The 15,437-nt window shown below is 25.7% G+C and overlaps 1 protein-coding gene across 1 annotated transcript in view; it reads right to left on the bottom strand.

Moving 5' to 3' along the window:
• loh (thrombospondin type 1 domain containing lonely heart) overlaps positions 1-15,437 on the bottom strand; it is a 276,194-nt gene that overhangs the window by 217,695 nt on the left and 43,062 nt on the right. Inside the window, exon 2 of the mRNA XM_073967471.1 lies at positions 5,518-5,660. Coding sequence (XP_073823572.1) covers positions 5,518-5,555 — 38 coding nt within the window. The 5' untranslated portion in view covers positions 5,556-5,660. The remainder of the gene's footprint in view (positions 1-5,517; positions 5,661-15,437) is intronic.

Raw genomic sequence — 15,437 nt, 5'->3', positions numbered from 1 at the left:
TAAAATTCTACTACCGAACACCCAGAAACATGAAAATTCAATAAACCGACAAACTTTGCTCACATTTCTTTCATTCCTTTTTTTGTTACGATCATAAAATTTGACTAAATAGTTTTTGTTCTTTAATTAAAACAAAAACAAAAGTTTCTTTGGGAAGTGTGGTAAGAGGGGTTGGGGTTGCCGTTCAACACGTTGTAGGCCTAGGCTATGTGTCAAATTCTAAGAGGCAGGCCACCACACATAACCGGCTCATGAATCATTTTATGACTATGGGTTAAATAATCAGTTCAAATTTCCGAAGACTGAAATTTTGGGGGAGGAGGCTGTGGGAGTTCCTCTTACAAAATTGCTTTCATTGTTGCTTGCTGGTGGTTTCAATTTCATAATTAAAATCAATCTAAGTTTTTTAATGGTTTATTATGGGTAATAAAACTACAATAATTTCACTTGGTAACCCAAAAAAATGTTTGGCAGTTCATATTTGTTTGTCCACCCCCACCCCATCCCTCATCGAATTACGGATTTTGGGAGGAATGTACACTAATAAGTAAATAAACTATAAAAACATAATTATTATTATTTCTAATTTCAATGAATTTGAACTTTTTGTAAAGAAACTGTTTCCGTTCCGAGTTAAAGTTGACATTTTGTAATACAACAAAATAAATAAATAAATTCTTTTAGTATTTATGTGAGTTTGTTTGGCTTTGCTTGAATTATGTTGAGTTTTTTATTGCTGGCGCCTTATGTTATTAGATAAAAATTTATTTCTTTATAAACATCTGTGTGTAATGTTATCAACATTTTTTCGTAGTTCAAGGTCCCGATAAACAATGGTACATGGTTACAATGATAACCCCTTATATATTACAAATTTCCGGCTGAAATTTACGTACTAAGATGGTAAGGTACAGAGCAGTTGTACCATAAAGCAACCAGTGAATATATTTTCAACCCATCCGATATATTTCATATCATCATTAACCTCACTAAAGAAAAATATATTTTTTATCTTTTGTTAGACAACATAATCTATGTATTTGTAACAAAACGTTTATTTATTTTGTTTAACCTTTATAATTGCTAATCTCAAAGTAAGAAGCAAGAATTTTAAAAATTATTTTTGAAGCGAGAATTTGTAATGAATATTTTTAATTTTAAAAAATTATTTTGATTTTTTTTTTTCAAAAAAATTAAAGTTATTTTTAAGTGGCGTCAATTAAAAATTATGTTTAATATGCGTGGATTCTTAAAAAATCTTAAAAATTTGTTTTAATAGGATTTATGAAGAATATTAAAAAAAATATTTTCAATAGTCATGGATTTTTATAATTATTTTTTAAAAAAATATTTTCAAGAGGCGTTGATTTTTTAAAAATATTTTTTCACAAAATATTTTCAACAGGCGTGGATTTCTTAAGAATATTCTTTAAAAATTATTTTCAAAAGGCGTGCACTAAAAAAATTAAAATTATTTTGAATAAGCGTGGATATTATAAGAATATTTTTTAAAAATTATTCTTAATAGTCGTCGATTTTTTAGGAATATTTTTTAAAAATGATTTTTATTGGTCATGGATTTTTTAAGAATACTAAAAAAATTATTTTTAATAAGCATGGATTTTTTAAAAATATTTAAAAATGATTTTTAATTGGAGTGGAGTTTTCAAAAATATTTTTAAAATTAGTATTATTATTATTTTTTTTTTTTGATTCTTTAAGAATATTCTTTAAGAATATAAAAAATTAAAAATTATTTTTAAAAGGCGTGGATCTTTTAAGAGTATTTAAACAATTTTAAAAATTATTTTTATTAGGCGTGGATTTTTTAAGAATATTTAAAAATTTAAAAAAAATATTTTTAATTGGCGTGGAGTTTTTAAAAGTATTTTAAAAAAATTTAAAAAATTTTTTTTTAGGCTTGGATATTTTAAGAATATTTTTTAAAAATTATTTTAAATAGGCGTGGATTTTTAAGAATATTTTTAAAAATTATTTTTTAGGAATATTCAAAAAAATTTAAAAGTTATTTTGAATTGGCATGGTTTTTTAAAAAATATTTTAAAACATTATTTTAAATAGGCGTGGATTTTTTAAGAATATTCAAAACATTTTAAAAAATATTTTTTAAGGCTTGGATATTTTAAGAACATTTTTAAAAATTATTTTTAATGGGAGTGGAACTTTTAAGAATATTTAAACAACTTTAAAAATTGTTTTAATAGGCGTAGATTTTTAAGGATATTTAAAAAATTTTGAAAATTATTTTTAATGGGGATGGATTTTTAAGAATATTTAAAATATTCTAAAAATTATTTGTAAAAGTCGTGGATTTTTTAAGAATATCTAAAAACAAATTAAAAATTATTTGTAAACTGCGTGGATTTTTTAAAAATTATTTTCAATAGTCGTGGATTTTTTGAAAATATGTTTTAAAAACTATTATTAATAGGCGTGGATTTTTTAAGAATATTTAAACAATTTTAAATTTTTTTTATAGGCGTGGATCTTTTAGGAACATTTTGAAATTTTTAAAAATTATATTTAGTATGTGTGAATTTTTTAAGAATATTTTAAATATTTTAAAAATTGTTTAATAGTCGTGGAGTTTTTAAAAATATTTAAAAAAAAAATTAAAAAATTATTTTTTAGGCTTGGATATTTTAAGAATATTTTTTAAAAATTATTGTTAATAGTAGTGGATTTTTTAAGAATATTTAAAAAATTTTAAAAATTATTTTTAATGGGCGTGAATTTTTTACGAACATTTAATAATTTTTAATTGGCGTGGAGTTTTTAGGAATAGTTTACAGCATTATTTTCTATAGGCGTGGATTTTATATGAATATTAAAAAAAATAAAATTTATTCTTTAATTGGCGTGGAGTTTTTAAAAATATGTTAAAACATTATTTTTTATAGGCGTGGATTTTTTAAGAATATTAAAAAAATTTTAAATTTATTTTTTAATTGGCGTAGAGTTTTCAAAAATATTTTATAACATTATTTTTTATAGGCGTGGATTTTTTTAGAATATTTAAGAAATTTTAAAAATTATTGTTTAGTCTTTTAAGCTTATGTTTTTGGGCTTAATAGGAGTGGAATTTTTAAAAATATTTAAACAATTTTAAAAATTGTTTTTAATAGGCGTGGATTTTTAAAAATATTTAAAAAATTGTAAAAATTATTTTTAATGGAGTGGATTTTTTAAGAATATTTAAAACATTTACAAAATTATTCTAATAGAATGTTTAACAATTTTTAACAAATATTTTTAATAGTCGTGAATATTTTAAGAATATTTTTAGCATTTTTTAATAGGCGTAGATTTTTGAAGAGTATTTAAAAATTATTTTTAATAGGCGTGAATTTGTTAAGAATATTTAAAAATTATTTTTAATAGTCGTGGTTTTTTTAAGAATATTTAAAATAATTTTAAAATTATTTTTAATAGGCGTGAATTTTTTAAGAATATTTAAAAAATTTTGTTAGAATTATTGTTGACCTTTGGACTGAATTTATTTCTGGGTTTTGGTTTGGCTTTAGGTCATAAAATAAAAACTGAAAAATACTCGTTTGAAAAATAGGATGTGCATAATTGACTGTTGTTAAGGAAAGAAAAATAAAATAAAAATTCCCTGATGATGATCTTCGGAGAAGATCGAAATATTGGAACAATAAAAATAAAATAAAAAACAAAACCTATTGTTTTTATTTTCTGACCTAAAGCCAAACCAAAACCCAGAAATAAATATTTAAAAAATTTAAAAATTATTTTTAATGGGCGTGAATTTTTTAGGAATATTTAAAAAATTATTTTTAACGGTCGTGGATTTTTTAAGAATATTTACAAAATGTTAAAAATTATTTTTAAAAATTTATTTGTAATTGGCGTGGAGCTTTTAGAGATATTTTAAAACATTATTTTGAACAGGCGTGTATTTTTTTAGAATATTTAAAAAATTTTAAAATTTATTTTTAATTGGCCTGGAGTTTTTCAAAATATTTTAAAACATTTTTTTAAAAGGCGTGGATTTATTAAGAATATTTAAAAAATGTTACAAACTATTTTTAATTGGCATGGAGTTTTTGAGAATATTTAAAAAACAATATTTTTATTAGGCGTGCATTTTTAAAGGATTTGATGAAGATTTTAGAAATTATTTTTAATAGACGTGAATTTTTTAAGAATATTTAAAAAAAATTTTAAATTATTTTTAAAAATATTTAAAAAAAATCTTAAAAAATTATTTTTAATTGGCTTGGAGTTTTTTAATATTAGTTTTAATAAGCGTGGACATTTTAAGAGTATTTAAGCAATTTTAAAAATTATTTTTAATAGCCCTGGATTTTTTAAGAATATTAAAAAAATATTATTTTTAAGAATAGTAAAAAATATTATTTATATGCGTGGATTTTTAAAAACATTTTATAAAATTTTGAAAATTTCTTTAAAAAGGAGTGGATTTTTAAAGAATATTTTTAAAAATTATATTTAATAGGAGAGCATTTTTTTAAAAATCTTATAAAAAAGTTAAAATTATTTTTAAAAATATGTGGATTCTTTGAGAATATTTTTAAAAATTTTTTTTAATAGGAGATAATTTTTAAAAATATTTTAAAAAAAATTTGAAAATTACTTTAATGGGCGTGGATTTTTTACGAATATGTTTAAAAATTATTTTTAGTAGGTGTGTATTTTTTAACAAAATCTTACAAATATTTAAAAATTATTTTTAATAGGCGTAGTTTTTTAAGAAAATCTTAAAAACTTTAAAATTATTTTTAATAGGCTTGGATTTTTTAAGAATATTTGTATTTTTAATAGGTGTGGATTTTTTAAGAAAATCTTAAAAAAATTAAAAAATTATTTTTAATAGGCGTCGATTTTTTAAAAATATTTAAAAAAAAATTTAATAGGTGTCGATTTTTTTAAAAATTCTTAAAAAAGTAAAAACTTATTTTTAATAGGCGTGTTTTTTTAATATTTTAAATTGTTTGCGTGAATTCTAAAGAATATTTAAAAAATAATATTTTTGCAGGTGAGGATTTATAATTTCCTGGAAAATGGTAAAACATTATGTACCCTTTCAGTGGGTTATTAGCTCCCAGTTACGAGTATTTCCTTCCATATAGTTTTTATAGAATTTAACTTTTTCAAGGCACGATATCATTGCGAGCGTTAGTCAAAAAAAAATCTCAAAATATGAAATGTTTTGCCGATGAGCAGCATCACCACAGCAAAAAATAAAAAAGTGAAAAAAGTCTCTGATTTCACTCAGAAAAAAAAACTACCAATATTAAAGAAGTTATGAGTATTTCCATCCATATAGTTTTTATAGAATTCAATTTTTTTAGGCACGATATCTATGTTGTTGTTGTGGCCCTATTCTATCTCTGCGTGTGGGGAAATAGAAATAAACGATTCTGCATAAACAAGGTGATTATAACTAATAAATTGTGACAAATGATGCCAGACAATAACCAGAAATTATGATTTCATAAAACAATGACTTACCTCAAGATTTTCTTCATATTGAACATTTTTAAACGCATTTTTATTTTACTATTTTTCACCGAACAGTTAACAAGATTGGATCATCAAACACTATTTTATTGATTTTCCTATTTAATTGCACCTTTCCCCTTGGCGATAGTTATCTGTAAGAAATGAAAAAAAAAACATAAAAGTTTACAACATAATTTAAATAAAAGTATTAGAAACTTGAATAAAAATGTGTAATATATTTAATATTTATTTATTTTTTATTGCTCTTTAATGTTATGACACTTAATAAAGACAATAATTATAAACGTAATCTATCCTATCAATGTTATTTATCAAAAAATCATTAAATTATAACAGGTAATAAAAAAATCACAAAAGTGGCAATTAGCATTTAAATAGTCAATATTCAGAAAAGTGTAAATATTATTAATCTCACAATTATTAAATTTTATTATATTATTGGTCAATGGCCAATAAATTATATTGTTTAAAAATTCACGATTGATGGTCAATAAAATAAAAAAATATTTGTAAAACAAATTGTGTAAAAATCTATGTTTGATTGTCAATAAACAATATTTTTTAAAAAATCCGCGTTTGAAGGCCAAAAAAATATGTTTAAAAATTGATTTTCAATAACAAATATTTTTAAAAAATTGTTTAAAAAAATCCACGATTGATTTTCAATAACAAATATTTTTAAAAAATTGTTTAAAAAAATCCACGATTGATTTTCAATAAAAATATTTTTAAAAAATTGTTTAAAAAAATCCACGTTTGATTTTCAATAAAAAATATTTTTAAAAAATTGTTTAAAAAAATCCACGTTTGATTTTCAATAAAAAATATTTTTTAAAAATTGTTTAAAAAAATCCACGTTTTATTTTCAATAAAAAATATTTTTAAAAAATTGTTTAAAAAAAATCCGCGTTTGATTTTCAATAATAAATATTTTTAAAAAATTGTTTAAAAAAATCCACGTTTGATTTTCAATAAAAAATATTTTTAAAAAATTGTTTAAAAAAATCCACGTTTGATTTTCAATAAAAAATATTTTTAAAAAATTGTTTAAAAAAATCCACGTTTGATTTTCAATAAAAAATATTTTTAAAAAATTGTTTAAAAAATCCACGTTTGATTTTCAATAAAAATATTTTTAAAAAATTGTTTAAAAAAATCCACGTTTTATTTTCAATAAAAAATATTTTTAAAAAATTGTTTAAAAAATCCACGTTTGATTTTCAATATAAAATATTTTTATAAAATTGTTTAAAAAAAATCCGCGTTTGATTTTCAATAAAAAATATTTTTAATATTAATAAATATTTGTAAAAAATATTTTTAAAAAATTGTTTAAAAAATCCACGTTTGATTTTCAATAAAAAATATTTTTAAAAAATTGTTTAAAAAAATCCAGGTTTGATTTTCAATAAAAAATATTTTTAATATTATTAAATATTTTTAAAAAATTGTTTAAAAAAATCCACGTTTGATTTTCAATAAAAAATATTTTTAATATTATTAAACATTTTTAAAAAATTTTTTAAAAAATCCACGTTTGATTTTCAATAAAAAATATTTTTAAAAAATTGTTTAAAAAAATCCTCGTTTGATTTTCAATAAAAAAAATATTTTTAAAAAATTGTTTAAAAAATCCACGTTTGATTTTCAATTAAAAATATTTTTAAAAAATTGTTTAAAAAAATCAACGTTTTATTTTCAATAAAAAATATTTTTAAAAAATCCACGTTTGATTTTCAATATAAAATATTTTCAAAAAATTCTTTAAAAAGTCCACGTTTGATTTTCAATAAAAAACAGCAGAGGCACGGGCGAATGGAGCTTTGTTAAAAACCAAAAAACAAAATTCCAATAACAACCTCACATGCAACTGTGTTGGTGTTCTTTTCAACTCACAGAATTCGAAGAATTCTTAGTTGATACGTGCTGACATGTTGCAAAATATTTTGATTTTGGTGTTTCTTTGGAAAAGCCGAAAAGTGAGTGTGATTCTCATTCATATGAGAATACTAGACACTTAAAGAGTTCGGTTTTTAGCTAAAAAGGCATCATTTCAAAAACTGAGAAGCCAATTGATAATTCCCTTCGCCGGGATGAAATCATGATATTGGTAGCGATCAGTAAAATTTTGCAACACTGTCAGTTCGTTTTGAAAAACATTACTCTCTGTAATGGAGCGTAATAAATGAAGTTGAGCCAATGGGGGAATACTCCACTCAAGCAATCGAAAATAAAAACTATTTTTAAAAAATTGTTTAAAAAAATCCACGTTTGATTTTCAATAAAAAACATTTTTAAAAAATTGTTTAAAAAATCAACGTTTGATTGTCAATAATTCTTTTTAAACTGTTTAAGTAAATTGCCATTAAAAAATATTTTTAAAATATTGTTTAAAAAATTCACGTTTGATTGTCAATAATTCTTTTTAAACTGTTTAATTAAATTGTCAATAAAAAATATTTTTAAAAAATTGTTTAAAAAAATCCACGTTTGATTGTCAATAATTTTTTTTAAACTGTTTAATTAAATTGGCAATAAAAAACATTTTTAAAAAATTGCTTAAAAAAATCCACGTTTGATTGTAAATAATTTTTTTAAACTGTTTAATTAAATTGTCAATAAAAATATTTTTAAAACATTGTTTAAAAAATCCACGTTTATTGGTCTGATGTTGGTTGAAAAAATATTCTTTAAAAAATCCACGTTTATTGGTCTGATGTTGGCTGAAAAAATATTCTTTAAAAAATCCACGTTTATTGGTCTGATGTTGGTTGAAAAAATATTCTTTAAAAAATCCACGTTTATTGGTCTGATGTTGGTTGGAAAAAATATTCTTTAAAAAATCCACGTTTTTTGGTCTGATGTTGGTTGAAAAAATATTTTTTAAAAAATCCACGTTTATTGGTCTGATGTTGGTTGAAAAAATATTCTTTAAAAAATCCACGTTTATTGGCCTGATGTTGGTTGAAAAACTATTCTTTAAAAAATCCACGTTTATTGGTCTGATGTTGGTTGAAAAAATATTTTTTAAAAAATCCACGTTTATTGGTCTGATGTTGGTTGAAAAAATATTTTTTAAAAAATCCACGTTTATTGGTCTGATGTTGGTTGAAAAAAGATTCTTTAAAAAATCCACGTTTATTGGTCTGATGTTGGTTGAAAAAAGATTCTTTAAAAAATCCACGTTTATTTGTCTGATGTTGGCTGAAAAAATATTCTTTAAAAAATCCACGATTATTGGTCTGATGTTGGTTGAAAAAATATTCTTTAAAAAATCCACGTTTATTGGTCTGATGTTGGTTGAAAAAATATTCTTTAAAAAATCCACGTTTATTGGTCTGATGTTGGTTGAAAAAATATTCTTTAAAAAATCCACGTTTATGGCTCTGATGGTCTTTGAACAATAAATTAAGGAGTCATGTCTATTGTGAACATTTTCCATTGCCATTTAATGCTACTCTAAGGTAATTACTCTAATTTATTGTTAAATTCCATAAATCATTTCTTATTATTTTTTTTTCTGTTTTGGGGGAAAACAAGAAGCTGCACGATTTGGATGGTAAGCATGGTGAAAGATTTAAAGAAAACAATTTCTATTGTTTTGTTTTTGTTTTTTATTGGCAGCAGCTTGACTTCTATTGTTTCATCTTCAATTTTGGGAAATTGGGTATAGGGACTGTGGTTGTTTTGTTTCTCTACCAAGAGCTTGTTGAAGTGAAAAATGCATTCATTGTTTTGAGTTTTCAATCATTTATTCACTCACTCAATCATTCTTCAGTCATTATTGATGGCTGCACTCATCAATTGTTTGTCGCTTTTGCTAGATTTTGATTCCTTTACTTTTTTGGGGTTTTTCGTTTCTATTGTCTGGAGTCTCGTCAGCATTACCCCCTCCCCTATTCCCTTAGTTTTAAAACAAAACGTTACAATTTTCTAACCAGCCAGGAAAACCACTCGAAAAGACATTAGAGCTCATTACCGCCAAAGTGTCTGTCGTTGTTTGTTGTCCGTCTACAATGGTTGTTGTTTTTTTCTTTTTCTTTGCTTGTTTTGATATTGCATCTCCCTTGTTTTTTAGACTTTATGCAATTGTTTCATATTTCATTTGCCCCATTTTGCGGTAAGGTTATTGGGAAAAACGTTTTTAGTCTAGAGACGCAAAAGAAAAAATGAACAAAAAATCCCTTCAATTATGATATCTTTGCCAGAAATATGGTAACTTTGTTGCAACCATAATTGTTGACTTTAGATGAACTCCATTGGTTAATAAATCATCATGGTGATATAAAGCCCCTCCAAGAAAAAAATACAAAGAAATTAGATCTATTTCAAAACGATTTTTATTTGATTTGAAGGGAGAAACAATGGCTGAGGTTAAAGGTGCAAAAATTTTCTCAGGAGAAAACCAAACGATAAATACCAGTTATGAAATCTCATAAGAATACCTAAAAGGTCTGTTAAACAAGTTCTAATTTTCCCCCAAAAAAACGGCAAGACCCTCCATTGCAAGACAACCCTCCCGTTTTAGCTTCATTTCATCTTCATCACCCCAACTGATTACGAACGTGGGAATGTCACTTGTGGCTGATTATATTTTGATTTATTTTTTGTTCAACACACCACAAAATATATTTCAAATTTCATACAATGTTCAGTGATCTGTCCGTCTGTCTCTCTCCCCACACGATGATGATGATGAAGTAACAATTAAAACTGGGTGCTAAAATTTACGCTTCATTGCCGATATAGGACAGCAAAACATATTTCCACTACTTTTTTTTTGCTCTACAAAAATCAATACAAAACTATAGAAAACTTCATTCATCACATGAAACACACTTTCAGACACACATGTGTATTCTGAACCTGACCCTTGGATCTGTCATTTGAAGGCATAAATTATCAGCCAATTATTATTTATTGAATTTAGTTTTTTTTTCTTTTAAAATTTTCTTTTAGGGAAATGACTCGCCCTTTGGTCAACTCATAAAAAGAGCATAGAAATTATTTAAACAATACATAAACATTTGTTCACCCCCACCTCCCAAAAAAGCCTTTATTGTGAAAGATCATCGGAAGTGATAAGCGATGTCATTTAATTAAATCTAACAACAATATTAACTAAAAAAAGTTGTAGATAAATTTCAACCCGCCAATAAGTTAAATTTAATGCTAGAGTAAATTTCTATTAAATTTCGATATGAAGTTCGATAAAAACATGGCAGGCATAGTTTGGAGATAATTGGGTTAAAAATGCACTGGGTCAATGGAGTTCATATTATCAAATGGAAGAATATTTTTTCAACCAACATCAGACCAACAAATGTGGATTTTTTACAGAATTTTTTCAACCAAAATTAGATCAATAAACGTGGACATTTAAAAAAATATTTTTTCAAACAACATCATATCCATAAACTTGGATTTTTTAAAGAATATTTTTTTAAACAAATTCAGACCAATAAACGTGGATTTTTTAAAGAAGATTCTGTCAACAAACGTCAGACCAATAAACATGGATTTTTTTTGAAGAATATTTTTTCATAAACGTTGATTTTTTAAAGAATATTTTTTCAAAAACATCGATTTGTTAAAAAATATTTTTTAATAAACGTTGATTGTTTAAGAATATTTTTTCATGAATTGGGATATTTTAAAGAATATTTTTTCATAGATTATTTATTCAAAGAATAGATTATTTAAAGAGTAGTTTGTCATAAACTTGGATTTTATAAAGAATATTTGCCATGGAGGTGGATTTTTTTAAAGAAAAATTTGCAAATAAACAATATTTAATATGAAAATGGTGGACACTAAAATTCTTGATGTACTAATATCTATTGTAATTGATATTTAATTTCATTTTAGTACTGTTCGTATACCTTTAGTTCGAATTTCCAAAAAAGGATATTATCGCACCCCTACACATGAACAGAGTATTTTAAAGAAGTAGCTGTAATTTCGGAATTTGTGATATTAAAATGGAGAAAATCAATATTTCAAAAATGCTTTCACATGGAGGAGACATTTAAGACATTTTAATTTAGGCCTTTTTGTTCTCTTGTAAAACAATAGCCGCATAGATCTACGTTTTCAAATGTACTTTCTAAAACGTTCAGAATAAGAAATAAACAATATCGTTCAACTTATCTTTGACTTTTTGATTGCAGTGCATTAGAAACCGCCTTCGCGTTAATTTGAAAGCAATAGTAATATTTCAGGATTTTAGCTCGATGCATTCACCAAATCTAAATTGTACCAAATTTAGTACCATTTACTACTTTTCATACACATAAGTCTGAATTTTCGAAATCTGTCTCAATCCTCCACGCAACAGTAATCAAATTTCACGATTCCAGCTCCATCCAGCACCAAAATCCAAATTGTAATAAATTTAGTGCCATACATTAATCTTAATTCCAAATGTCAGGATTCCACCTCAATCCATTCACCCAAATCCAAATCGTACCAAATTTTGTACTTTTCCTACACATATGTACAAATTTCCGAAATCTGTCTCAAAATTCCAGCTCTATCTATTCATCATATCCAAATTGTACACTGCAACAGTATTCATTATTCCAAATTTCACGATTCAAAATTCTATACGTTCACCCAAAATCAACATGTACTAAGTACGAATTTCCAAAACTACATCAATCCTACACTCAAACAGTAATCTTATTTCCAAATTTTAGAATTCCATCTCTGTGCGTTCAATCAAATGCAAATAGCACCAAATCTAGTATCTTTTTAGTACGAATTTCCACAAATACCTCCATTCCACAACTATCCATTCATCCAAATCCAAATTGTACAAAACTTAGTACCATTTAGTACTTTTCGTACACATAAATACGAAATTCAAAAAAACTCTCTCAATCTCAGTCCTTCAGTAATCTTAATTCTAAATTTCAGGATCCGGGCTCTATCCGTTCACCCAAAACCAAATTGTACCAAATTAGTACCATTTAGTACTATACGCAATAAGTTCGAATTTCCAAAACTACCTCAATCCTATACCCCAACTGTAAGCTTGTTTCCAAATTTCAGACTTCCATCTCTATCTGTTCAATCAAATCTAAATAGTACAAAATTTAGTACATTTTAAGTACGAATTTTCAAAAATACCTTCATATCTCAATCCTACACTTCATCAGTAATATTTACTCCAAATGTGAAGATTCCAACTCCATCCAAAATCAATATTGTACCAAATTTATTACCATTTAGTAGTTTTAGTACACATAAGTACGAAATTCCAAAACCACCTCCATATCTCAATCCTCAACTCCAACAGTAATCTTAGTTCCAAATTTCAAGATTTCCCTCTATCCATTCACCCGCATTCAAATTGTACCAAATTTAGTCCCGTTTAGTACTAAGTAAGTACGAATTTCCAAAACTACCTCAATCTTATACTCCAACTGTAAACATTATTCCAAATTTCAGGATTCCAACTCTATCCATTCACCCAAATCCAAATTGTAGCAAATTTAGTACCGTTTAGTACTTTTCGTACACATACAGTATCGGCCAAAACTAAAGCACCCCCTCAATAAATTTTTTTGAAATGATAATTTTTTTATGAAAACTAAATTATAAAGTTATTTTTTATTTTTCTTTTTATTTATTTATATCTTTATAATTGAAAAATACAAAAATAAGGAGATCAGAATTTAATAAACAAAAGTTAAAATTCAAAAAACATTTTAGGTCGCAAATATAAGCGGACAAAACTAAAGCACCCCCCCATTTGAGGTACAGCAAAAACTATTGAAATCAATATTTCGTTGCTTATCCTCTATTCTGGATGACACAATCACATCTTTTAGGCATAAAGGATACAAAATTATTAATTATTGCAGGCGAAATAATCGGTTTTCGGAAAATTTAGCTTAAATCCTCAAAATACTGAAAATCGGAAGTTACCGTTATATGGGGGCTACACCCAAACGTGAACGCAGGTCCACGATTTTTGGTGAATATGTTTTGTGACCACTAGGAACCCTAAGTACCAAATTACAGCTAATTTAGTAGGAAAATGTGGCTTAAATATCCGAAATACCGAAGATCGGAAGGTACCGCTATAAGGGGGCTATACCAAAACAATAGCCGATATTGTTCATATTCATCCAAAAATGATGCTACAGCATTCTCTGGTCAAATACTAAATCCCTTAGGTTTAAAAATTAGCAAAAGAACGAATTGCAAAAGAACGGTAGACGCCGGCTTATTCAGTCGACGACCAGCAAAACAGCTTCCGCCTCCATGTTTTACAGCGTCTTTGCAATATTTAGGATTTAACGGTTGCCCATTTGGTCCAAGCCTTTTACCATCTGAATACTTTAAATTAAATATAGATTCATCGGAAAACAGTTCAAATGGGTCTTGGCGAATGCCAGTCTGGCTCCTTCATTTTTAGTCGATATGAAAGGTTTTTTTTTTGCTGGTCGTCAACTGAATAAGCCGGCGTCTATCGTTCTTCAGCAATTCGTTCTTTTGCTAATTTTTAAACGTTAGCGTATTGTATTTGACTAGTGGATGTTGTAGCATCATTTTTGGATGAATATGAACAATATCGGCTAATGTTTTGGTATAGCCCCCTTATAGCGGTACCTTCCGAACTTTGGTATTTCGGATATTTAAGCCATATTTTCCTACTAAATTAGCTGTAATTTGGTACTTAGGGTTCTTAGTGGTCACAAAACATATCCACCAAAAATCGTGGACCTGGGTTCACGTTTGGGTATAGCCTCCATATAACGGTACCTTCCGATTTTCAGTACTTTGAGGATTTAAGCTAAATTTTCCGAAAATCAATTATTTCGCCTGCAGTAATTAATAATTTAGTATCTTGTATACCAAAAAGATGTGATTGTGTCATTCAGAATAGAGGATAGGCAACGAAATATTGATTTCAATAGTTTTTGTTGTACCTCAAATTGGGGGGTACTTTAGTTTTGTCCGCTTATATTTGCGACCTAAAATATTTTTTGAATTTTAACTTTTGTTTATTAAATTCTTAATTCCTTATTTTTGTATTTTCCAATTATAAAGACATAAATAAATAAAAAGAAAAATAAAATATAAATTTATAATTTAGTTTTCATAAAAAAATTATCATTTCAAAAAAATTTACTGAGGGGGTGCTTTAGTTTTGGCCGATACTGTAAGTACGAATTTCCAAAACTACTTCAATCCTATACTCCAACAGTAATCATTAATACAAATTTTAGGTACCAAATTTAGTACCATTTGGTACTTTTCTCACACATAAGTACGAGTTTACAAAACTGTTCTCATATCTCAATCTTACACGTCCACAGTAATCTTAGCTTTGTTCCAGAACTAAAAAGTTTTTACAATTTTTACGACTTTTACACATTTTACCCGAAACCCCGTTCCCGTACACGAAAAAGTTGTAAAGTGTTCACTTCTCTTTAAACAAAAATGGCGAATGAATGACGCTCTCTTTAAAAACTTTTTACTCGACAAATTTGAGCGTGTAAAAAATAGTAACATGAATGTCGGCGTCTGATTGGTTGGTACGGCGACTTTGACATTTGTTTCAGCTTTTTTGACGTTTTTTCCCTTTTTGCGTTCCCGAACTTATTGAAAAAACTTTTGTGTGGCAACAATTTTTCTCTCTTTCTCTCTTTTACGAGTTTTACTATTAAAAAGTACGGGAACAAAGCTCTTAATTCCAAATTTGAGGTTTCCAGCTCTATTTGTACACCCAAATCCAAATTGTACCAAATATAGTACTTTTCGTACACATAACTACGAATTTCCTAAACCACTCTCATATCTCAATTCTACACTTCAACAGTAATCTTAATTCCAAATTTCAGGTTTCCAGCTCTATCCGTTCATCCAAATTCAAATTGTACCAAATTTAGTATCAT

The sequence above is a fragment of the Musca autumnalis genome, unplaced genomic scaffold (genome assembly GCF_047663935.1).
Source record: "Musca autumnalis isolate F117 unplaced genomic scaffold, ASM4766393v1 scaffold_2, whole genome shotgun sequence".
In the NCBI taxonomy this organism is placed as follows: Eukaryota; Metazoa; Arthropoda; class Insecta; order Diptera; family Muscidae; genus Musca; species Musca autumnalis.
This window is presented reverse-complemented; position numbering and strand designations above follow the sequence as displayed.